This window comes from Pelophylax lessonae (assembly GCF_965119305.1).
Source record: "Pelophylax lessonae genome assembly, chromosome: 3".
NCBI classification, from domain to species: domain Eukaryota; kingdom Metazoa; phylum Chordata; class Amphibia; order Anura; family Ranidae; genus Pelophylax; species Pelophylax lessonae.
This window is the reverse complement of record NC_138770.1, coordinates 594,164,292-594,190,703: the sequence shown is the minus strand read 5'-3', so window position 1 is coordinate 594,190,703 and position 26,412 is coordinate 594,164,292. Positions and strand designations below refer to the sequence as shown.

The following is a 26,412-nucleotide window of genomic DNA, read 5'->3' as shown; positions in this document are numbered from 1 at the left end:
TTCCTGAAGCAGGATGTCCATAATCTCCGCCATAGGGTGGGCAACGCGGAACAACGCATTGGCGACCTGGAGGATGCCCACCGCCCCTTGCAGGCCTCTGTGTCTGATTTACAGAGGGGTCACACGGCCACCATTGATAAGATCACTGACATGGAGGATCGCCTCCGACGTAATAACCTCCGCTTTCTGGGATTCCCTGAGGGGGCGGAGGGAAAGACCCCCGAATCATTTATGGAAAAGTGGCTCCTTGACACCTTTGGGAAGAATGTTTTTTCTCCGTTATTCGCCATTGAACGGGCGCACAGGGTGCCGTTGCGCCCCCTGCCACCAGGGGCGCCACCTCGTCCTCTTCTCATTAAACTTCTGCATTTCCGGGACAGGGAGGCTGTGCTACGGGCCTCCAGGGAGAAGGGCCGTGTCTCCTACAATAATAATGCTATCTCCATCTTTCCTGACTTCTCTGCAGCCACCCAAAAGCAGCGGGCCTCCTTTATGGCAGTTAAGAGGCGGCTGCGTGATCTCCAGTTACCATATAGTATGCTTTATCCTGCCCGTCTCCGGATCATCTCTCAAGGCAAGGCTCATTTTTTCCAGGATCCTTGGGAGGCCGCGCACTGGGTGGACTCCTTGGGCCGTGGCTCTCCCGGCCGCCAGGACCGGCGGTCTCCTCCTAGATGAAAGACTGTCTATCTGCTGATAGTCTGGTTGGGCTCTGGGTTCGTCCTGGTGCTCTTCATGGACCCTCTCTCGCTTGATTGATTTTTTGGGACAGATGGCTATTCCCCTTTTTCTGAGGGTCGGGGTTCCTATTTTTCTGCTGGGCATTTTTGGGGTGGGGGGGCTCCCCCCTCATCTCTTTCCTTTTTATTGTTTTTTCTCGTTTGTCTACTACAGGACGAGCAGATCCACGTTTCCCTGCATTTGACTTCCTTTTGTTGTTATGGGCTACAAAGCTCTCAATTGTTGGGGTTTGAGGGCCGGGTGGGCTAGGGTGGGGGGAGGGGGTGTTTGTTACTATTGCCATCCGCAACCTGCGGGTCTTGGGGGTTTTTTTCTTTTTGGTTTGTTTGTTTGCACCATTTTGATCCACAGGGTCGGTACAGTTTTTCCTTTTTTTGTTTCTGGGGTCATGCTCTCTCCTTATGCGATACAGTTGATTTTGTTTACTATGTTCCTGTGGTCACTTTTTTTGTGTCTTATGTGTACTCCTTTTTCTGGGCTCCTCCCAGATGCTGGTTGTGCCTTGGCCCTTCGGGGTTTGCCTGTTTTTGGGCTGACCTACGGGGCGCTAACGCTGATTGTTGGTATATTTCTATGTCTACTCTACGTATAATCTCATGGAACGTCAGGGGGCTAAATTCTAAAGTAAAACGGTCTCTGATGTTTGACTATTTAAAACGCCATAGTCCTCACGTTGTTTTGTTACAGGAGACACACCTCCAGGGGTCCAGGGTTATGGCCCTTAAGCGGGCACACGTGGCGTATGCGCTACACTCTACCTACTCTTCCTATGCCCGAGGCACGTCCATTTTAATTGCCAAATCCGCTCCAGTCACTATTAAACATTTAAAGACGGACCCCTCGGGGTGCTTTGTTATCCTTGTTATTGAATATTTAGGTAAACCTTATACCCTGGTGAATGTTTATGTCCCCCCGCCGTTTACTAAGTCATTCTTTGACCGTGTTCTGGGTTTGGTTTTGGAAATGGCGGAGGGCCCTCTTATTATGGCGGGTGACTTTAACACGGTCCTCGACAATGCTTTGGACCGCTCTGGGGCTGCTTCTTCCCAACATACCCCCCTGCGCTCCTACTTAGACAAATTGGACCTCACGGACGCCTGGAGGTGGAAACATGGGGGGATTGCTGAGTTTTCTTGTTATTCGAGCTCACACCACACTCTATCTAGGATTGACCTCTGTTTGCTCTCTCGGGAACTGCTGGGTCCGCTCTCGGGGATCAGGTACCTCCCGCGGGCGGTATCTGACCACTCCCCTTTGCTGGTGGACCTTGCTTTGGGGTCCCCACCTAACTATAAATTGTGGCGACTGAGCCCTCTGTGGCTGGCGGACCCCGCGGTGACTGATCAGGGGCTCACGGAATTGAATTCTTTCTGGGCACTCAATGGACGGGAGGGGTCGGCACTGCTGACCTGGGACGCCTTCAAGGCCACTATGCGGGGCACCTTCTCGTCTGCCATAGGCCATGCTCGGAAGGCGCGTCAGACCAAGTTGGTTGACGCCGAACGGGCATTGCATACGGCTGAACGGCAATACTCTGACGACCCCTCCCCTCAGAATCACGCCGCTTGGCGGGCCAGAGCCCGTGATTTGGATCTCGTCCTTATTGAGCGCACCCAGAAAAAACTGTTATATCAGAATCAAAGAATTTTTGAACTGGGGGACAAAAACAGTCGTTTGTTGGCCTACTTAGCTAGGCCGGATTTTCAACCTTGTATCATTCCCCGGGTCACCAGCCAGGCCGGTGTCATTGTAGAACAAACTCCTGATATTCTTCATAGTTTTGTTGAATTTTATTCCTCTTTATACCGCACCCAGGCCCATTACACTATTATCGAACTTGATGATTTTCTATATGATATTGAATTGCCCGCATTGTCGGTCGACCAATCTCGCTTCTTAGATTCCCCTTTGACCACAGATGAGATTGACAAGGCCGTAGCTACGTTTGCACATAATAAGACGCCTGGCTTGGATGGTTTCCCCATTGAATGGTATCTTCACTATAGGGAATTGCTGGTCCCCCATTTGTTGAAAGTGTTTACTTGTGCTCTGAAGGAGGGACGTCTGCCACCCTCCATGACGGAAGCCCTTATAGTACTCATCCCGAAGCCGTGCAAGGACCCTCTTCTCTGTGAATCGTACCGTCCGATCTCACTCATTAATACAGATGTGAAGATTTTGGCCAAGGTCCTGGCGAGACGGCTGAATACGGTTGTCACGGACTTGGTCGGGGCGGACCAGTCGGGGTTTATTCCTGGCCGGTCTACCTCGATCAACTTGCGTAGACTTTTTACCAACCTTCAGACGACTCATGATTCTGTGGGGGCCAGGGTTGTGGTAGCCCTGGACACTCACAAGGCTTTTGATTCAGTGGAGTGGCCTTATCTCTTGGAGGTATTGGCGAAATTTGGATTCAGATCGGGGTTCATAAAATGGGTACAACTTCTATATTATCTCCCTCGCGCCCGTATCAGGGTCAATAATTCCGTGTCTGACTCCTTTCCCATTTTTCGGGGTACTAGGCAGGGGTGCCCGTTGTCCCCGTTACTTTTCGCCCTGGCCATTGAGCCTTTGGCTGCGCAGATCCGCCAGTGTGCGGCTGTTGCGGGCTTTGTGATCAATGGCTTGGAGGAAAAGGTTTCCTTGTATGCGGATGATATGTTGATATATCTAGCGGATCCATATCAATCCCTCCCCACTCTATTGTCCATTATTGATCGCTTCGGTCACTTCTCGGGTTTCCGGGTGAACTGGAGTAAATCTACTCTGTTCCCCCTGGATCCCCAGGTTCTGCCCCCTTCTCTCGCATCATGCCCTCTCCAGGTGGTAGATCGGTTTCGATACTTGGGGGTTGACATTCAACTCCCCTTGTCTCGTTTCCTCCCCAATAATTTAGATCCCTTGGTTGCCGACTTAAATCTTCGCTACAGCTCTGGTCCCAGCTTCCTCTCACGGTTTTGGGTATGTCTCGCTGGAGCCATCCCCCTTGGAATATCTCCTCTCTGACTCTTCACATGAGAAACTGGTCTCCACATATTATCGTAGGCTTTTGCATTCTAAGTCTAAGCGCTTGGCGGTGGTTGAGTCCCAGTGGCGTGAGAATGTCCCGGACTTGACGGAGGAGGTATGGCATGACGTCCTTCCTGAACAAATCCCGGTCGTAATTTCCTCCAGGGATAGAGTCATACAATTAAAATTCCTGTATAGGGCTTACTACACTCCCCTGTTCCTTCATAAAATTGGTACATTATCCTCCCCTCTCTGCTCTAAGTGCTCTGATGGTGTGGGATCCTTCTTTCACATGTTTTGGGAATGTCCCCCTATCCGTGCCTTTTGGTCAGGGGTGACGGCCTTTATAACTGATATCTCTCAATTGTCCAATGTCTGTGGCCCCCTTCGTTGTCTCCTAGGGTATGTGGATGATGAGGATGCTCCGGCCCGCACGAAACTATTTCTGCGTTTGCTCTTTTTCTATGCTAGGAAAGCTATTGCTCTCCGTTGGAAATCTTCCACACCCCCTGACGTTCCATTTTGGATCTCTATTGTTAATCAGGCTCTGCCTTTGTATAAACTGACGTATGAGGCCAGAGGATGTCCGAAGAAATTCAATAAAATCTGGTCCTTCTGGGTAGACTCTGATCTTACTGCCTCCTCGGTGTCTGACGCCTCCTAGGCGATGTCTAAAGTGCCTTCTTTTGCTCCGCATGTGTCGTTATGTATTGCTTATAATAATGTGTTACCCCCCCCTTTTTACCACGATTACTGGGTATTCTCTGTACTGTGGTTCTATTTTGTTAGATGATTGGAGAGGATGCTTTGTATGTTCTGTATCCTCTCTTTTATGTTGCAATGCCATTTTTCATTTGGTGTACTGTGTTTTGTTTGTTTAATAAAAACCTTTAAAAAAAAAAAAAAAAAAGTTACTTACCGAGTATGCAAATTCTTTATCTCCTAATTATTGCCTTTGTTCAACTTTATGCTGGCGCCATGAAAACTGGCCCAAGTTTCCAGTTTCAGGGTGGCTCCTCTCTTGCAGCATGCTATGGAGCCACCTTTGTGTGCAGGAATTAAGTTGTGTCTCCCTACACTGTGTGCATCAATAGAAAAATACAGAATCTGATAGCAAGGCATTCCCCTGCTCCTCCCCTTCCCCAAGCTAACAAGACTGTCCACTGTAAATGCTTTAATGTGAAGACCAAACGTTCAAGGAAGCAGCACTCAGATAGCGAGAGCAAGCAGCACTGAAAGCTGTAAAGTGCACATGCCTGCAGAAATGTAAAGGTTTAGTGGAGGTTTAGTTTAGTGTGTTCAACAGGTTATTCTTCCACATACAGTATAACCATTACAATATCTACATGTTTAAAACTCAACAGTCCAAATGTGTGGCGACTGCATGGATTTTCTTTTTTCCCTGCATTTTTCCCCCCCATTATTTTCAGCCAGTAATTCTACGAATAACACACTTCCTATTCTGGGCTAGCTACAGTATGCTCATTTATTTCACTGTCTACAGGGAAAGCCATGCTATTCATCCAAATCTGGGTCAAACAGGTCTTCCTCTTTTCATCTCCATTTTAAAGAAGGTGAGGGATTACAGAAGAAGAAAACATTTTCTGCACTTGCTGGAAATGTGCTTAGCCTGAAAAAAGGTAATGAATGCAGCCAGCATATCTAGGAACTGGTAAGCTGATCAATATATATCATTTTTGTTCTTAGGTTTGGTTAACCTTTACGCACAGAGACCATAGTTTTCCTATTACAGGTCTTAACTACTTGCTGCCCACCTGCCTACAATGTACTGTAGACTAGCAATGGCTGTAGGCAAAGGAACATACCCAAATGCCGCTGCCTACTCCCGGGTTTAGGGCGCACGCATGCATGACTGGTGCCCGTCTCCCGCTGTGATTATACAAAGTGGGAACCTATCAACAAGTCCCTGGCCAATCATTCACTGGGACCTGCTGATCAGCGGTGTGCAATCACATCCCAGGGCTCTGTGTTGGTAAACAACAAAGAGCTCTGTACAAAGGGAATGATCGGTCAGTTTCTCATCCCATGCTTTGCAGGGATGAGAAACAAAATTCTTTAGTAAAAAGCAGCACACTTTACACATAGTTAGGCACACTTTCAAGCCCTTGGTGGCCCCCAAATGTTAACCTATTCCCAGCCAGTGTCATTAGTACAATGACAGTATATAGTATTATTACTGATCACTGTATTAAAGTCAATGATTAAGTTAGTGGCATTTAGTCAGTTACCCCCAGCGTCAGTTAGTGTCAGATTGACTGCCGCAGTATTGCAGTTCCATTATAAGTCGCTGGTCGCAGCCATTAGTAGTATAAAGAAAATAAAAAATCCACTATATATCCCATAGTTTGTAGGTGCTAGAACTTACAAGAAATCCAATCGATATACACTTATTAGGATTTTTTTTTTTTTTTCAAAAACGTAGCAGAATACATTTTGGCAAAATTATTATTTTTTTTTTTTATTGGATATGTTTAATGGCAGAAAGTAAAAAATATTGTTTTTTTTTCAAAATTTTCAGCTATTTTTTAGTTCGGAATGCAAAAAATTAAAAACTCAGTGGTGATCAAATATCACCTAAATAAAGCTGACTTTTTAATCTGTTCTCACACTAAGTGCCTGGCTAAGAAGCCTCAGATAGAAGCTGCCATTCTTGGACTTTTCACTGTGTACCTGTTCAAAGGGGAGTAAAGCACACGTTCAGTTTTACAACTAGTAAAATGACCAACCTACAACTAGTATATAAAACCGAGGTATTTGCTGTGTGATTCTTTGACCCCAACAGCTAATAATCAGTGTTTTGCCTGCCTAAGCACCTACTCGGGTCAATACGTTTTCAGACTCCACTCCCGCAAGAGCGGCAGTTTGTTGGTGTCTGGGGTTGAATGTAAACCCCCCTATATGAAGAAAGCTATGTGTGTTAAGTTCCTTCTATTAAAGGGCAAGCAGCCCATAAACAGGTCAAGGGATCAGATTACTAGGAATCCAACAGTGAAATGTGCAATTCATTGGTTTATCTAGACTTCTCTTTAATACATCATACATACACACACATATATATATATATATATATATATATATATATATATATATAAATATAAATAAAGAAACATGGCATCACTTAACATATTTTCATGTTCACATACACTACACAATATCAGTGTCATTCAATAAGTCATTATGCAATGATGTAGGTTAGCTTTCTGATGAAATTGCACTTCTTGTTTTCAATCATCCATGTAGATGTTCCTATATATTGTATGTTGGGAGTTTAAAATATTTGGCTTCCATTTGCCATCAAGAGGAATGTATCACTTTGTATTATACTATTAATCATTTTAGGTTATATCATTTTAACCAGAGGGTGCCTTAAGATAATCATTAAAGGGGATTACTGGACAGAAGTCAGGTATATGCATGAACATTTCTCCCCCTGCTCAGACTATTTTGAAATTTTCTTCCGTATTGATAATCTCTTAATACTACCATTAAGCCTTTACTTAACTATGTGCATATGAAATTATTTTTCAACCTAGGATTAACATTCAGTTGATGATTTTTCAACATTGAACAACAGTTAAGAATATCTAGAGGGTTTCAGGACCTCATCCTGGGTAATGCAACAGTGCCTCTTAGTGGTCATTCATTGTATTACCACAAAAATAATCACATCTTCCTTTCTAAACTCCCTATGAAAAGTACTGTGCTGTTCTGGCATTTTGACCTCATCAGCATGGTGTGGCTTGTTCTGGCCAGAACATAAAATGGTACTAAATAGGGATGCCCTGAAATGAAAATTCTGGGCAGAAACAGAAACCGAAAATTCAGGATGCCCTTGGCCGAAAATTACTTTTTTCCCCCAAATGATTTTAAAATCGTTACAGCCTGTATATACATGCACCTGCCAATACCTGTCCCATAGCTGTATTACACAGGTATAGTGCCAGGGGGTAGCCAAGTATAGGGAAACAATGATGCACATCATAACACATAATATGTTGTCACTCACTGCTCCCCACAGATAGCAGGTTGACTCTTGTTCTGCTCCTGTCCTTCCTAAACGCAGCGGCCATACAGTAGAAGATGGAGGGAGGAGGTGGGTGGAGCCAGAGAATCAGTAATAGGCGTGGACAATGACGAGGAAGATCTTCCTCCGCTTTGCATGCTGGGTCCTCTTCTCGGCCTCGCTTTTCTCTCGGGACAGTGACGTCACTGGTTGCTAGACGCGAGGCGACTGGCGATTCTAGCAACCAGGCTAGCACAGGGCGGGCGAGGAGGTACAAAATGCGGGTCTCAGGAGCAGGCCGCGGCTGGTCTCGCACCATACTAGTTAAAGCTGCTGCTGCGGCGGCCTTTAATTTTTGGCATATATGACAGGCACAAAGATACATTTATCATAGAATTGTTAAATAATTATAATAGAATGTTTATTATGCTCCTCCTTTTTCTTCGTATAAAGCAATTAGAAAAAATGGATTTTTGTAAGATCTTACCGTAAAATCCTTTTCTCTTAAGCTCATTGACAGACGTAGTCTTCTTGATTCTCAAGAGCTGGGTTATGTTGTCTCCGCAGGAGTAGGACTAGGCAGAAAGACAAAACGTTCTGGCTCCACCTTAGGGGCAGTCCCTGAGGGTATATCCTCCCTCTCTCTGCTACAGGGAATCAGTTCTGTTTTAAAGCAGTACAGAGAATTTAACCCAACCCAACTCAATGATAGAGGGGCGGGTACTACGTCTGTCAATGAGCTTAAGAGAAAAGGATTTTACGGTAAGATCTTACAAAAATCCATTTTTCTCTATCGCTCATTGACAGACGTAGTCTTCTTGATTCTCAAGAGCTGGGACATCCAGAAGCAGTGCCACAAATGAGGGGTGGGATTGACAAATCAAATCCAATCTAGAAGGCCCAACCGGTGCCAAACTAGAAGTTTTAAAGGCTCATTATAAACAAAGAATGAGACTAAAGAAAAATTTTCCAACAGAAAAAACCCTCGAGGTAGACCACTGGTCTCCTCAAATTGCGGCCTGCAAAACCTTGCGGCCAAACGAGGCATCAGACGATGCCATTACATCAACTTTATAATGTTTAGTAAAGGTATGCACCGACGACCAGGTAGCCGCCTTGCACACCTGGACCACTGACGCCTGATGGCGAAAGGCCCATGACGCACTAAGTGCCCGAGTGGAGTGCGCCTTAACAGGGAACGGGGGCTCCCGACCCTTAATAGAATAAGCCTGTACTACCGTCTGTCTGATCCATCTGGAAATGGTCGCGGCAGATGCAGGCAACCCCTTTTTGGGTCCATCTGGGATCACAAAAAGTGAATCCGTCTTGCGAAACGAGTCTGTCGTTTTCAAGTATACCCTGATCGCCCGGACCACATCCAAGGAGTGTAAAGCAAACTCCCGAGGATGACTGGGCTTAGGACACAGGGAAGGTAATACAATTTCTTCATTCAGATGAAATTCTGAAACCACTTTGGTAGGAAGGATGGATTCGGACGAAGAACCACCTTATCTCTATGAACCACCAGATATGGTGAACGACAAGATAATGCGGCCAGTTCTGACACCCTGCGTGCAGAAGTAATAGCCACCAAGAAGGCCACCTTCTGGGACAACGTGGGTAGAGGAATCTCCCTAATATCTTCAAAGGGAGGTTTCTGAAGAACCGACAACACTAAATTAAGATCCCAGGGGGGTAACGGCGCGTGCACTGGCGGAGCCAGATGTCGCACCCCCTGGATGAAGTTCCGCACCAAGGAATGAGTAGCCAAAGGCTTCTGAAAGAAGATGGCTAATGCTGAGACCTGACCCTTGATAGTACTCAAGGCCAGTTTCTGCTCAACCCCTTGTTGCAGAAAAGCCAATATTCGACTAATCGAATAAGACCGAGGACGGAGCCCCAAAGGTTCACACCATGCAATGTAGGACTTCCATGTGCGATGATAAATCTTTCTGGAAGTCGCTTTCCTTGCTTCAACTAGAGTAGGAATAACTGAAGCTGACAAACCTTTGTCCTTCAGGACCTGGGTCTCAATAGCCAGGCCGTTAAAGCCAGCGATCGTAAAGCAGGATGGAAGATCGGTCCCTGAGACAGTAGATCCTCCCTGAGAGGAAGTCTCCACGGGACGTCCGCCACCAGTCTGACCATGTCGGCGTACCAAGCTCGACGAGGCCAGTCCGGAGCTACCAGGATTACTGGGATTCCTTCCTCCTCTATCCTGCGAAGAAGTCTTGGTAGTAACGCAAGAGGAGGGAAGGCATATATTAGCTGGTATTGCCCCCACGGGGCGATCAGCGCGTCTGCGGTTTCTGCTAGAGGATCGCGGGAGCGAGCCACGAATCTCTGAACTTCCCTGTTGAATCGTGATGCCAACAGATCCACATCCGGGGTGCCCCACCGTAGGCACAACTGGTGGAAAACGTCTGGATGGAGGGACCATTCCCCCTGATCCAGGGTCTGACGGCTGAGATAATCTGCCTGCCAATTCTCCACCCCCGGAATGAACACCGCAGAGATTGCTGGAACAAATCGTTCCGCCCAGCGAAGAATGCAAGCCACTTCTTTGGCCGCTCGGACACTCTTGGTGCCCCCCTGGTGATTGACATAAGCCACGGCCGTGGCATTGTCCGACTGGATCCGAACCGGGCTGCCCTGGAGCTGCTCGGTCCAGTGAATCAGACAAAGTCTGATCGCTCTCAGTTCCAATACATTTATCGGTAACCTGGATTCTTCCGGGGACCAAAGTCCCTGGACAGATAACTGACCGAGAATTCCTCCCCATCCGGATAGACTGGCATCCGTGGTCACTATCGTCCAATATATTGGCAGAAATGACTTTCCCTGGCTGAGCATCGGAGACCGAAGCCACCAGACCAGAGACTCTCTGGTCTGTTTGCTCAATCGGATCTGATTGTCCAGGGATTCCGGATTCCGATTCCATCGGAGAAGAATCTCTTGCTGAAGAATTCGGGTATGGGACTGGGCAAATGGGACTGCTTCGAATGAAGCCACCATCAACCCCAGAACCCTCATGCAAGTCCGAAGGGAAGACCAGCTGTTGGACAGTAACAACTGGACTGCTGATTGAATCTTTCGGAGTTTCCCTACCGGAAGAAAAACTCTTGTCCTGACTGTGTCTAGAATTAGACCCAGATATTCGAGCCTCTGGGTGGGAACCAGAAATGACTTTTGCTGGTTCACCAGCCACCCGAATTCCTGTAAAGAAATCATAGTAATTTCTATGTTTTGTAGCAAGGTCTGAGGAGACTCTGCGTGAAGCAGAAGATCGTCTAGGTAACCAAGGATCGATATACCTCTTTGGCGCAGAAGTGCCAACATTGGGGCCAACACCTTTGTGAAGACCCGCGGAGCCGTGGCGAGACCGAAAGGTAACGCCACAAACTGATAGTGGTTCTCCTCTACGGAAAAGCGTAGAAACCGCTGATGTCCTGCGAAAATGGGAATGTGAAGATAGGCGTCCTTGATGTCTATGGACGCTAGGACATCCCCTGGATGCAGGAAGGCTGCTACCGTGCGAATGGACTCCATTCTGAATCTTCTTATGTTGACGAAAGAATTGAGTGCTCTTAAGTCCAGAATTGGACGCACTTTGCCCTCTTTCCTGGGTATTGTAAACAGGTTTGAATAAAACCCTTGAAACCGTTCTGTCCAAGGAACGTGGACTACCACTCCTTGTTGTAGTAAATCTGTGACTGCTCTCCGCAGATCTTCTAAACGATCTGAGGATAGTCGGATATTGGAAGGGAAGAATCGCGCCGGTGGGAGAGATCGAAACTCGATCTTGTACCCTGACCTTATGACTTCGCAAACCCATTTGTCCGGGATTCTGGAAAGCCATGGATCCGGGAACCGGCGAAGACGTCCCCCCACCCCAGTTATGGGTGGGGGCGCACCTTCAGGCTTTGGATGGTTTATCTTCAGGTCTGGAGGGGGCGGGCTTTTGCTTGCCCGACCAACGACCCCTGACGCCTCCTGCAGGAGCTTTGGAGGACTTAGTTTTTTCACCCGCGGGACGAAAAAACCTCTTGTGAGCAGAAAAAGAAGGCCCTCGTCTTTGACGAGTTCCTCTACCTTTAAAATTTTGCGGTAAAAAGGTGCTCTTTCCACCCGTGACATCTTTAATGATCTCATCTAAGTTGGCTCCAAATAGACGCTCTCCTGAAAAGGGGATATTAGCCAATGCTTTTTTGGAACCTTGGTCGGCTAACCAACCTTTTAGCCACAGTGTACGCCTGAGAACCACTGCTGAGACTGATGCCCGCGCCAATAATGGAGTGGCGTCTAACGCCGCATCACACACAAACTGTAACCCCTGTATCATTTGTTCCAACAAATCTGATACCGCCTGAGGGACCTCTTCTAAGTCCCGGCGTAACCACTTGGTCCATTCAGTTACAGCCTGCGAAACCAGACCAATAGCTATTATAGGTCTGAAAGCTGATCCAATCAAGGAAAACATGGTGCGAGACATAGCTTCTATCTTGCGATCCACTGGATCTTTAAAAGACGGAGCGTCTTCTAAAGGAATAACCGTGGCTTTATTCAGTCTAGCAATTGGTGAATCCACCACAGGTGGTTCTGTCCATTTCTTAATAAGGGTTTCCTCAAACGGATAACGCCTGTCAATGCGTTTAGAAATAGTAAAAGTGCGTTTTGGCAGACGCCATTCTTCTTCGATTGGATTGCCAAAACATTTGGGCAATGGAAAAACCTTCGCCACTTTAATGCGTTTTTTAGTCCCAAAAGGGATTTCAGTTTCAGCTATTTCCGATGGAATACCCTGTAACCTTAAGGTCTCTTGAACAGATACAATGAGTGCGTTTACCAACGCTTCCTCTCGGGCTATGGCGGATGCCGAAACATCCTCCTCACTGTCTGAAGAGACAGGACCCGAGACACCAATCCCAGATGAAGTACCTGCAACTGCAGAAATGGGTTCAGAATCTGAATCCGAGGTTTCAGATAATATGGGGTTAGGCGGGGGTCGCTTTCTTGCGCCCTGTCCCTGACAAGCCACTTCCACCCGGGACACAAAAGTTTCCATAATAGCTGACAATGATTCAATTGTCAATGGGGTGCTGGAGGATCCCGCAGACCCCTCGAGGGGATCCGGAGGAGATACATGAGTGGCAGGGTCCATGTTAATACAGGACACCTTTGCCAGCAAAACAAAAAACTTTTTCTTTTTTTTTTTTTTTTTTTTGTGTGTCTCCCCCTAGCGCAATAGCGCCCCTCAGAGTACCTGCTTCTCGATCCCACAGAGAGAGAGAGGGACCCCCAAGGCTCACCAACCGATGCAGTGCAGTTTCCAACCAACTGCAGTCAGCGTCTGTCTTACACAGACTGGAAGGAGCTGTTTGCTTTTTCCCGGGTAGAAGGCGTGGCTCCGCCCCCTGTGTACGCCTTCCGGCGTTCCCAGCTCTCCACGAGGTAGCTGGGCTCACAAAACATGGCCGCCTCCATAGAAGAGACATAAGACTCCAAAAACATGGCGGCCGGCGTGACCTGAGGACATACATGCATTCGGTCTACGGCAAAATGGCGGCGGACCGCCAAAATCGTTTTCCCAGCACATCCACCTGCATCTCTGCTAAGAGGCGATATATGGATCTACAGAGGATACACTACACATAAGGTAGGATTATACCTCCTATGTCTGCTGTAATGTTACAGTCTGCTGGGTAGAGTGTTAGCTCTTAAACCAAGTCCACTTCCCACAAACACATGCTGTATTACAAGGGGGACTTGTAAGTATCAGATATATACTGACCATATATAGAGGGGCCCATAATACATACTGCCTCATAACGAGGAAAAAAGGGAACGTTTACTCACCATACCGAACCGACAGGCACCCTCTCTTCACAATACCCTCTCCACCGGGGTGGGGGTTTGTGGACCACTCCGGACGCCTCGACTCTCTGGTACCTGGCGTCCAAGCGAGACTTTTAACTCGCAAGATCAGTCCCTCCACTGGGACTCCGTCGCGGCCGACCCAGCGCGGAGCTCTGGTCTGCACGCGCTCGTAGGCAGAAACCGGGGTGACCACTGGATCTCAACATCCAGCCCGTCGCCCGGCCCCGCATACTTACTTGAATATGTCGCGGCCGACCAAGCGCAATGCCATGGTCTGCGCGCGCTCGTAGGCCGGCTGGGGTGACCACAAGTGTCGCCCAGTCCGGCATTTTTGCTTGAAGATCTCACAGGAAAAAAACACTGGAGAAAACTACCTAAAAAATGTCTTTTTCTTAAAGAAAAAAAGTCTTGCCAGGACCAAAAGATCCCAGCAAGGAACTTAGGTCCTTACTCCTGACTAGACAGAAAAAAACTGATTCCCTGTAGCAGAGAGAGGGAGGATATACCCTCAGGGACTGCCCCTAAGGTGGAGCCAGAACGTTTTGTCTTTCTGCCTAGTCCTACTCCTGCGGAGACAACATAACCCAGCTCTTGAGAATCAAGAAGACTACGTCTGTCAATGAGCGATAGAGAAAATGTATCTAATACAGTTGCTTTCTGTCACTTTTCAACTTCCCCTGATCATCTTTTATGGGGCAGATATTAATAGTAAAAAGGTGAGGTCAGAACATAAGTAATTTCTGTTTCACAAGTAATCATAAACTTATAGGTAAAATAGTCAACGACTCCGTGACAGCAGCCAGTGAATCACGGCCTGTAGTTCCTTAAGAGGAAGGACCACCTTGGTCAGAATTAAAATCAGACCTAGGTAAATCGGGGGGGGTCCTTAGGTAGTAGTTCGGACATCATCTGAACCTTTGCAGGAATTAAATGCGCACAAGAAGACTCTGAAACCTGAAAAAGACAAGCTATGTCCCCCTTTCTGGGTACCCCCAAAATAATAATTTTGTAGATCCCCTTGATGCTCATGAAGGAGGTCCATGAGGCCAGAAACCAGCAAAGATGTCCCCCCACCCCAATAATGGGTGAGGGCAGACCTTAATGCTGAAGGGGTCTTGTCTGCGGGTCTGGAGAAGCTAGCTTTAGGCTTACCAGACCAAGGATGCTTGGAACCTCCTGGGAAAGATTTGAAAGATCTATTTCCCTTATTCTCCATCCCAGAAGCATGAAATAATTTGCTAAGAAGGAGGGCCCCCATCTGCAACGAGGCTCCTTCCCTTTCCTAGAATATGGAAGGAAGGTACTCTTTCCCCCCCGTGATACCCTTAATGATGTCATCCAGGATAGCCCCAAACAGGCGATCGCCTTGAAAGGGCAGATCAGTGTGAACTTTCTTAGGGGCTTAATCTGCGAACCAATTCTTAAGCCACAGCACGTGTCTAAACACCATCGCTGAAACAGAAAGTTTGGACAGCACAGAAGCTGCATCACAAATAAACTGCAGTCCATGGACCTACTTGTTTCCTAATTCAACATAAGCAGCGGGGGACCTGCTCAGCCCCCAGGCCCTGGCACAAAAGCTTGGCCCATTCAGTTAGGGTCTGAGACACCAGAGCTGAGGCAAAGACTGACCGCAATGTCAACCTGGCCATAGTAAACATGCTGCGTGCCACAGCCTCCGCTTTCCTGTCAGCCGGGTCCTTAAAGGATGGGGATTCCTCTACTGTGATCATGGTAGCTTTGTTAAACCTGGAAACAGGAGGGTTCACCCACTGGTGGACTAGTCCACTTTTTTGAAAGGGACTCCTCAAAAGGTAACGTACAGCAAAGCGTTTGGGGACCACAAAGGGTAATTTTGGTTGTTCCCATTTCGCACAGGAAAACCTGTCAAATTGAGGCACATAAGAAAACACCTTTGGAGTATGAGGCGACTTATGCTTACCAAACGACAAAGCGACGTCCGTGGCTGCATCCTCCATGTTTAAAGTCTCACGCACTGCAGTGCCAAGTGCATCTACCAGCGCTTTTAATTCGCTACTGCGACCATGGAGGAATCCTCCTTACTACCGGACGGATCTGAGGGTGTAATATTAAGCCCCCCTGGACGGGTCGCGTCCACGGAGGCATCAGGCTCAGAATCAGGTGAGACAGACTGAGCAGGGAAAGCTTCCTCCCGGGCCTTTGCCCATACACCACTTCCACTCGGGGCACTAAGGACTGCAGGACCACCATCGGTGCAACCGTGGGAAGCTGGGGTTCCGAGGGTCCTGCCACCTCCATGAGGGGGTCAGTGGGGGAGATATATATATATATATATATTTATACTCTTATTTATTGGCGTATAAAATGCGTCGGCGTATAGCACGCACCTAAATTTTAGGAGAGAAATTTCAGGAAAAAAGCTGAAATTTAAAATAAACAGCTTTGAACTCAGAACATTGTCCAGTGCCCATAATTGCAGCCTCGCCAGCGCAGTGCCAGTAGTTGCAGCCTAGCCAGCGCAGTGCCAGTAGTTGCAGCCTAGCCAGCGCAGTGCCAGTAGTTGCAGCCTCGCCAGCGCCATTGATTCTATCTGGACACTTTTTAAAAAGTCCAGGAAGCAGCGCCGAGAGGTAGAAGGCGGCGGGCGGGGCAGAGGAGAAGGAAGGACGCACGCGCGGTCATCGGAAGTCCCGGCGCCTATGATAGACGTCGTCATAGGAGGCGGGACTTCCGATGACAGTGCGTCCTTCCTTCTCCTCGGCCCCGCCAGCCCCCTTCTACCTCTTGGCGCTGCCTTCTGGACTTTTTTTTTTCATATCGGTGTATAACACGCACTGCTGCTTTTTCCTCCATTTTTAGGAGGAAAAAGTGCGTGTTATACGCCGATAGATACGGTATATTATATATATATATATATATATATATATATATATATATATATATATATGCAAAGTTTTAGTATCAGGTTACCTTTTTTGTTTTTAAAAGTGAAAAAAAGTAAAAAATTACCTGGGACGGCCTGTGCCCCTCGGCTTTCGAGTGGTGGACAAACAAAGGCCTCCTTCGGCTGGCTGATCTGTGTGATCACCGCGGATTGCTCACCAGGGACCAACTGGAGGAAAAATACTCCCTCCCGAGCGGTGAATGTTACCGCTATACCCAAATTTCTCATTATGTGACCTCCCTAAAGAACAAGAGCGACATCACTACCTCCACGCAAATGGAATTTTGATGTCGCATGGTGGACAAGCAAAAGAGTTACATATCCTCGATCTATAACATGTTACATGATGACGAAACTAAACTACCGTACATGCTCCGCTGGGAGGAAGATCTAAATGATGAGTTAGACCGAGCTGAATGGAATACCCTAGCTCAATCCAACTTCAAATCCATCCTCAACACCTCTTTGATTGAGGCTAACTACAAGGTGTTCCTTCGCTGGTACATGGTCCCGGTCAGGTTGGCGGCGGCAGTTCGTACAGCATCCCCCGACTGTTTCCGGGGATGCGGGCAGGCGGGCACGGTATTCCACACTTGGTGGACTTGCCCAAAGGTAAGACGCTTTTGGATTCGCACATACAATTTGATCTACTCATTATTGGGAGGGCGGATCGAGGGGGGGGGGGGGGTAGTCTAAACCCGCTAAGTGCCTTATAGCTTTTATATTTACAGCGGCTAAAATTGCGATAGCCCGCTCCTGGCGCTCGCCGGTTATACCGCTGGAGCTGCTCAAAGCCAAGCTGACATGGATCATGACAAACGAACGGATGGTGGCGCTGCTCAACGATAAAATGCGCCAATTTGATAAGACGTGGGATCCTTGGCTCAGATATTTGGCAGGCCCCCATTAAGGGGGAGTGCTATTGGCCCACACGGGAGCTGGGGTAGGCGAGGTTACCCACTGAGGGCGGACGGGCCTGGGCGCGGACACCCCCCTACCTTTTTGACCCACCGCTACTAATTCTCCTTCCGTCTCTTTCATTACAATTGCTTGGTCCCTAGTGGACCGCTTAACCCCCCTTCTCTCTTCCCCTTCTTTCACCCTTTGCTTCTTCTCTTTGCTCACTTCTACCTTTTCTATTTTTGTCTTGTTCCCCCTTTTTTTTTCTCTTCTCTCTCCCTGCTTTATCGTTTTTACTCATTACAGTGCACAGCCGGAGAGCCGGTGCCCCCCCTCAGTTTAGGGAGGGGGGCCAGGGCCGGGGGTCTGGGGCCTCCTCCCTCCTAGAGCGCAGCGTGTTCCCTTGTGGGGCGCCGGAGGGAGGGGCTCGGGCCCCTGGCCAACCTGGCGGCCGATTCAGGCTGCCATTCCTAGTATTATTCTGTTGCATTCTTTTTTGTTTTTTTTTTTATTTTACACCGGCCATATTTGTGTCAATTGTGCCTTGATTTATATTATGGGACAGTGGTGTCCAAACTTTTTTCAAAGAGGCCCAGACTTGATGAAGTGAACATGTGTGAGGGCCGACCATACATATATATTATGAAATAAAAATCATCAGTGCTTTACGAATAAAATCACACTTACATAAACAGGCAGTAGAATTGTAGAGATTACACCTCCTCGGTCAGCTCCACAAGATCCTCGGTCAGCTTGTACAGGTGGCTATGTGCGGTGAAGGAGAGAAGGAATGCAGTTTTCACATTAATTCTGCACTCCCGCACAGTCGTGGGCGGCGCCAGACAGATAGAGAAGAGCGGGGGCGGAACGGGACTCGGGAGCAGCAGAGCTGCCGGGGGAGGCCAGAGGCCCCGCCCCCAAGCCATCGCATCGGCATCGGGGCGGGGATGTGAGATGTCTCAGAGAGAGATATTGACAAAAGTCAGCAGTGTCTCTGGGGGCCGTATGGAACTAAAGGACGGGCCGCAACTGGCCCGCGGGCCGGACTTTGGACATGACTGTTATGGGATGTTATGCTATCTTTGAGATATATGATTAAGCCTTATGGGTGTAAATTGCACTGTTGTTCACTTTGTTTACTTTTTGCAAAACTTTAATAAAAATATTGGAAATTAAAAATTACCTGGGACCCATTTTACTTCCATTTCCACATCCTTGTCCTCCTGCTTCTTCTCCTTTTCCTGGATGCCCTTAAGCAACTCTCTGTAACGAGCTATCTGGTCTTCATCATCCTTTGACCCTTTTTTAGACTTCACATCTTCTATCTCCACATTTTCTACAAAAGGTAAAACCATTTTTACAATCCAGTGTAAAAATAATCAATGAAGCATAAAGCAGCAATAACAAACACATTACCAAATACATTTCCCCTAAATTAAAAGCAAATCATAAAGCAATTTATATATTTTTCCAAATGTAGTGCGGTGCGGAGGATGGTCTATGTGGACAGCTTTTTGAATCATCAACCCTGTGAGTTGCTAAATGTTCTAACTTCATTAAATGTAACCATATTGCTACACTTAGAGGCGCCTCTCTTCTCCTTTATACTCTGTAGCTCCTGCTGGATTTTGCTTCTAATCCCCTTGCGGAGGCGCCATTTGTGGACGGACATTTTATGGTTACACAACTTATCACATTGCTTTAATCATTTTATATGGACTATAAACTGAAAGACTTAAGAAAAAATGGTTGTGGAATGGATCATCTGGAGTTTCCATTATTTCTTATGGGGAAATTTGCTTTGATATAAGAGTGCTTTGGATTAAAAGCATGTTTCCGGAACAAATCCAAGGTTTTATTGTATACCAAACATTAGATGTGGTGGCTGCATTAGTTTTCTTCTTTCTGACTTTTTTTCCCCTGGTGATCCTGCCAGTAACACACCTCCTATATTAGAGTGCCTCCACTGAATGAATGAGCAACAGAGACACCTTTAGACAGCAGCACTGTCAGTCGCATTGTCAGTCTGGGGGGAGGGGAGTGTTACATGCACTAGCAGATTTAGATAGACCAACAAAATGAAGCCAAACTCCAGCTAACACTTTATAAGCAGTTAGAGCAAACAGCGGTTTTTCTTTTGGCTAAAGTTTTTATATAAATAAATAAAAAATGGATCATTGTAATCACCCCTGTCAGTGTTAAATTGCTTGTCCCAGCCCTCTAACTGCTACATCTGCAAGGTGGCTTCTATTGTTGAAAAACAACAGACTTACTGGACAGATCACCAGGTGAAAGTGAAAGAAAGAAAGCCTAAAAAGAAAAAACAGATACAGCTATCACGTCACAAGAATTGGTAAGCTGCAATAAAATAAATGTTTGCTTTTGGATTTAATACCACTTCAACGTGACATGAGAAGTATGAGGGCCGTCATTGCTGTCGTCCTCCCAAAAGTGCTTGGAGCATGAATTTCTCTGGTTTCTATACATCCTGAGTGACTGACTTGGAACAACCATGCAACTAGTGAAACCCAAAGAAAATAAAAACTCCTTATCTGCATACTCAATGTAAGAATATGGATACATGCCACAGCCAGGTAAATAACATTTTCTGTAACCTACATATATTTTCTCAGTGCAGGTTTGACCAAGGCCACAGACGGAGGCATTGGCTACACCTCTACATGAGGTCTTTTAACATAGGAATGGGTGGATTCAATAAACCAACCTGCCAAGAGTTCCTCATCCTCTTCTTCACTAGAGGATGCTAAATATGCCTGAAAATCCAGGTCAAGGATCTCATTTTTTTTGAACGGTCTGTTTAAAGTGGTAACCCTTTCCTGGTCAGTCTCGTCCCAAGTCAGGTCTACCTAAAATAAAATAAAAAATATAGGAGTTAAACAAAAGTGACCACTTGTAATAATAAACCCAAAAGACTAACACTAGTGCACACATGTAATAAAAGTATAAATTCTAGTGGTATTAAAACCAAAAAAAATGTTATATATTGAAGCTTACCAATCCTTAGATGTGGTACATGCATTTGTTTTCTTTTTTAGGTATTTTCTCCCTTTGTTTTCACTAGTGATGCACTGAAATGAAAATTCTGGTACCGAACCCAAAAATTCAGGGTGCACTTGGCGGAAACTGGAGGTTTTTAAAAAAATATACATATATTTTTATAAATAGTTATATTATTTTTGACTTTTTAATGAATATCATGAATTTAAATGAATAAGAGTTTATTGTCTGACATTTTCAGCACCTTTTAAAGCGGTGTTAAAAATCCTGCTTGCTGCATTTTTGGTGCATATTTGGTCAGTGAAAAAAAAAAAAAAAAAAAAAAAGAAGACGCAACTCCCTATTGAAATGCATGGAAAACACAGCAAGAACGTATCAAAAATGCAATTGTGTTGGGTTTTTTATGCATTTTTGTAAAATCTTGGCCAAATCTTGGGCGTTTTCGGCACCTTTTTTTTCTTAAGTTCCATAATCTTCGGCGGCAGACATATCAGTGCATCACTAGTTTGCACCTGGCAACCTGGCCAGTAACACACCTCCTGTGTTAGAGATCCCCCACCTCAGATGAAGGAGAAACCGAGACACCTTTGGACAGCAGCATTGTTAACCACTTTATGACTGCTTTCATTCACAGCGGGAGTCGGGCCAGGGGAGGAGCAGCGGCGATCGCCGCTGCTCTTACCCGATCGGCGGGGATCGAGTCTGGAGATCCGCCCGCTGTGTGTAAACACAGCGGGTGGATCTCCATAGTGACAGGGAGTGACAGATCGGACTGTTCAGCATAGCTGGACATCCGATCTGTCCATGACTCACTCAGTCACCTCCCCCCCTACACGTCAGTAAGCACCAGGCATACATTAACCCCTCCCTCTCCAATAAAATTAACCCCTTCCCTGCCAGTGTCATTTTTACAGTAACAGTGCATATATATAGCACTGATTACTGCAGTAATGTCACTGGTACCCCCAAAAGTGTCAAAAATGTCAGTCAAGGGTCCGATCTGTCCTCCACAATGTCGCAGTCCCGCAAAAAAAAATCGCAGATCGCCGCCATTACGCGTTAAAATAAAAAACACCAAAAATTACAGAAATCTTTCCCTTTGTTAGTAAACGCAATAACTTTTGCGCAAACCAATCAAAATACGCTTATTGCGATTTTTTTTACCAAACATAGGTAGCAGAAAACAAATTGGCCAAAAATTTTTTAAAAAATTGGTTTTTACATCTTTTTTGGGGGGAATTTCATATAAAAAAATGTTAAAAATATTGTTATTTTTTCAAAATAAACGCTCTTTTTTTGTTTATAGCGCAAAAAGTAAAAATCGCACAGGTGATCAAATACCACCAAAAGAAAGCTCTGTTTGTAGGAAAAAAAGGACGTAAATTTTGTTTGGGTATGGCGTCGCATGACCGCGTAATTGTCAGTTGAAGTCGCACAGCGCCGAATCGCAAAAAGTGGCCTGGACGGAAGACAGCAAAATCCTCCGGTGGTAAAGTGGTTAAAGAGGAACTCCACTTTTGTTGAGAAAAAACATTTCCCTCTGGGTGATCTCTGTACATTACAAGGATTTTAACAAACTTTATTGCAGATTCCTACCCTTTGTTATTCTGAAGAAATCCCTGTGTGTCTGTATCCATGTGAGAAAGTGAGTCTAATGGGAGTGGTTTCTTAATTATCAATCAGCTGTGCACCTGCAGGGCTCTAATGAGGAAAGCTGCTGCTCCTGCTTCCCTTTAGACGTGATTTCCTATTGGGAGTACCTCACCAAATGAGATATTTTTGCTGCAGGGGATGCCTAAAATCTGACTTGTATCTTAGTGCAGACTTCTGGTAATTTGGTGAGCCAATCACACAAGCAGGGCATTCTGTGTACAGAACAGCTCCAGGTAGCCATATTGCATTGCATTTTACAGAAAATTACAGAGCTGCAGATTGAAAAGGAAAGGTAAATTTATAATAACATTCAATTACAATATGATTTGTATAGCAATTGTATACACTATATTTTTTATTTGCCATTCCCCCCCCCCCCCCCCACGAAAGTGGAGTCACCCTTTAATCAGGGGGAGCGGATTTTTAGATATACTAGCAGATTTAGATTTACTAACAGACTGAAGCCAAACTTCATATTTACACTTTAAAAGCGGTTACAACTGTTTTTTTTCCCTTTTGGCATAAAGATTTTACATAAAGCACCGTTGTCAGATGTAAATGGTTTGTCTCACCCCTATAATTGCTACATCTGCCAGACAGCTTATTCTTTTGAAAAACAACAGACTGCCTGGCCAGATCATTAGGTGAAAAAGTATAAAGAAAGGAAATGAATGCAGCCACCACATCTAAGAATTGGTAAGCTGTAATATAACATTTTTCCTTTTGCATTTACCACTTGCCGCCAAATCACATAACTGTACGTCATTTGGCTTCAAGTGGTTGTACTGGAGTCATGCCTGCAGCTGCAGGCATCACCCCGGTACGTTTTTTCCTCTTGTAATGACAACAGATGCAGCTAAGTGGCCGCCCCTCCTCCCCCCGCCCAGGCTCTCCGGTCCCACCCGAGCAACTAGCCGGCACCTCACCTGGCTGCCCGGAGACCCGAAAAAAGCCGGAATCTGCTTTGATCGGGTCTCAGCTTTGGTAACCTGGAAGCAACGTCATGACATCACTTATGATATACTTGGGAACCAATGGCGTCAGTTTTCAAAAATCAAAACGTATTCAAAAAGTTGATGTTTTGAATACTTTTAAGTGCAGAGGAGGGGTTTGGGGTCTTCGATACCCCAGATCCCTCCATAAAAAGAGTACTTGTCACATGCCCATTGCTGTCACAGGGATGTTTATATTCCTTGTGACAGCAATAAAAGTGATAAAAAAATAAAAGATAAAAAAAGGACAATGTAAAAACGAAAATAAATAAGAAAAAAAAAAAAAAAAAAAAAAAAGCGCCTCATCCCTTTGTGCTCGCGCACAGAAGTGAACGCATAAGTAAGTCGCGCCTGCATATGTAAACAGTGTTCAAACCACACGTGAGGTATTGTCACAATCAGAGTGGGAGCAATAATTTTAGCACCTCTCTAACTCTAAACAGGTAACCGGTAAAATTTTTTAAAGCGTTGCCTAATCAGATTTGTAAGTACTGTACTTTTGTTGCCATTCCACGAGTGTGTGCAATTTTAAAGCAGGACATGTTGGGTATCTATTTACTCAGCGTATTCATATTATACAAAAAAATTGGGCTAACTACATTTTTTTTTTTTATTTATTAAAGCATATTTTTTCCCAAAAAACTGCATTTGAAAAGACCGCTGTGCAAATACAGTGTGACATGAATTATTGCAATGACCACCATTTTATTCTGTAGGGTCTCTGCTAAAAAATATATATATAATGTTTGGGAGTTTTAAGTAATTTTCTAGCAAAAAAATACTGATTTTAACTTCTGAGCAACAAATGTCAGAAAAAAGTCTGGACTTCAAAACAGTAAGTCCCGGTTCACACTGAGGCGAACTTGTGAGGCGACCTGGTCGCCTCACAGGTCGCCGTAGGTCGCCTCCCATAGGGAAGCTGCGGACCCGTTCTAATAGGAGCGACACAAGTCGCTCAGACTTAGAAAAAGGGTCCGGAGCTTCTTTGGGGCGACCAGGAGGCGACCGCCATAGACTTCAATGTTATGAAGTCCGTGGCGGCCGCTCCAAGGTCGTGGCGCGCTGCTCGCACCGCGACCTCGGAGGTCGTGGTGCAAAGTAGCGTCGCTCGTATGTGAACGGGCACTAAAACCTCCAACTGTTGCCCCTTATAAATTGGCTGATTCAGTACCATCAACCGTAATCACTATTTTTATATCGCTTATACCATTACAACAGGAAATGTATTGATAGCAGGGAAGGAGAGATCAATCATATCTTTTAGTCCTTTATGAAATATGGCATACTGAAACTAGATGTGTATGTCCTTTTCCCATCTCTCAGGGCCAAATATATAATCTCGGGAGCCTATAGGCAGAGAATTCTAAAGCACGCCCCCCCCCCAAAAAAAAACAAAAAAACACTCGCCCCAAAGCATAAATTCCTTCTGCAAGTTAAAATTCTCCCCAAACAAAAATGCAAACATTCCCCATCTTCACAGTCCCAATTCCCCTCCCAGCATGTATCCTTGCCCCCCAACCCCACCTTCCAGCTCAAATCCCACCCAATTGCCCACAAATCACCCTTCCTAGCACACATCCCCAGCATAAATTCTCCCCCCAAATCCCCCTCCTAGCAAAAATCCTCTCCCACAAATTCTCCCTCCTAGCACAGGATCCTCTTATATCAGACAGTACATGACTTGATTACCCGTCCCCTACCTCCTTCAAAGATTGCTCAGCTCCCGGAAATGTGGGTAGGGGGTGGGTAATCAAGCCATGTAACATGCGATCTAAGCAGATCCTGTGTAATAAACTGTGTAGAGAAGTGCTCCACTGACCAGAGCAGGGAAAGCACAGAAACCCACCCCTCCTTCCAGCTCCCTCCTAGCTGACAATTCTCCTGTCCGAAGCTCACCCCAGCATCCCACCCCCCCAGATCCGGCCATGTACAGACGGTGGGCACCCCTTTCAGGAGGGCGCCTGTAGGCACATGCCTACAGTGCCTAATGGAAAATCCAGCCCTGCCATCCCTACAAGCCAATGATGAGCTTGCCAAGGAGCATCAACATAAAGCAGGGCTCGACAAATCCCAGGTGACTAGAAATTGCATCTTAGCCCCTGGGCTTAGTCAGCCCATTCACTGTTGTAGGGGTGCACAATTTTTAATCACTCGGCGCACAGGACATGCAGTGCTGGGCCCGGCCAGATCGTTTTTCTACATTCAGCCCTGCTGCGGGAAAGCATTTTTCAGGTGGAAGCATTTCGGTGACTGCACTGCTGCCCCAATTGCTTCCACACACACACACACAGGTAAAGTGCCCCCCCCCCATGCAGCCCCCCCGCTATGTATCCTGGGCTTCGCTTGCCCATCTGCGGGCCTGAAACTGGCATAGTGGGCACCGCAGGGTAGAGGGGAGGGAGGGAGGAGAGCAGACACACATCCGCTCTCCTTCCCATCTTGTTCCTGACCCTGAAACGACGTGTAGGTTGTCACTTTCGGGTACCGGTTGACCGTTTCCTCAGCCAGCAAGCCCAGGTAAGATTGTAATGCAGTGCGATCTGCATTGCATTACATTTAGTGGAGCACAAGGGAGACATGCAAGGTCTCTTAGACCCTGCATGTCTCATTAAAGAGAACGTCACCAAAAAAAAAAAATCACATAGGGACTTTTTGTAAAGAGAAAGTTACACCCAAGCACATAATTCTGTGCCCCCCCCCCCCAAAAAAAAAAATTGACGCTCTCTAACCCCCACATATACACACGCGTTGGGGCGCCTACACATAACACTTGTTGCATATCGCCACACATGTACACAAATTGGCTCCTAGCTTTTTTTTTTTTGTTAGCTGGCTCTTAGATTCAAAGCAAATTTGCTAAGCCCTGACCTAAAGGGATGCTTTCTTTCATGAGATAAGAACAAGTTTGCTTTAAGTATCACAGGTTCTGTTGCTATAGCTCTATGTAAGGCTCTTGCTGTCTTTGTGGACCCAGGGCAAATTTTCTACTTTGCTTACACCAGGCCCTACCTGTATGAATTGTAGCGAGAAACAAGGGGCTCTCATGTCAGAGAGATAGGTCAAATAAAATATTCACATGAGTTGTCCATACCTTGGATGTTACATTGGCTGCAGAGGTAAATAACTTGGGTTTGTAAGCAGAAAGATCCACATCTACAGCTGAGTCCTTGGGATCTTCTTCATCAAACTGTACATCATCAGGAATAAACCTGTCGAGTGCAGCAGATACACACATTTAAAAACGCAATATAAATATAAATTACGATGTGCAA

The 26,412-nt window shown here is 46.1% G+C and overlaps 1 protein-coding gene across 1 annotated transcript in view; it reads right to left on the bottom strand.

Annotated features, from left to right (window-relative positions):
- The window catches only part of ESF1 (ESF1 nucleolar pre-rRNA processing protein homolog), a 128,575-nt gene that overhangs the window by 56,704 nt on the left and 45,459 nt on the right, over nucleotides 1–26,412 (bottom strand). The window contains exons 7-9 of the mRNA XM_082252471.1: nucleotides 26,232–26,349; nucleotides 20,203–20,344; nucleotides 18,661–18,813 (exon numbers count right to left, since the gene is read on the bottom strand). Of these exons, the coding sequence (XP_082108597.1) occupies nucleotides 18,661–18,813; nucleotides 20,203–20,344; nucleotides 26,232–26,349 (413 nt within the window). The remainder of the gene's footprint in view (nucleotides 1–18,660; nucleotides 18,814–20,202; nucleotides 20,345–26,231; nucleotides 26,350–26,412) is intronic.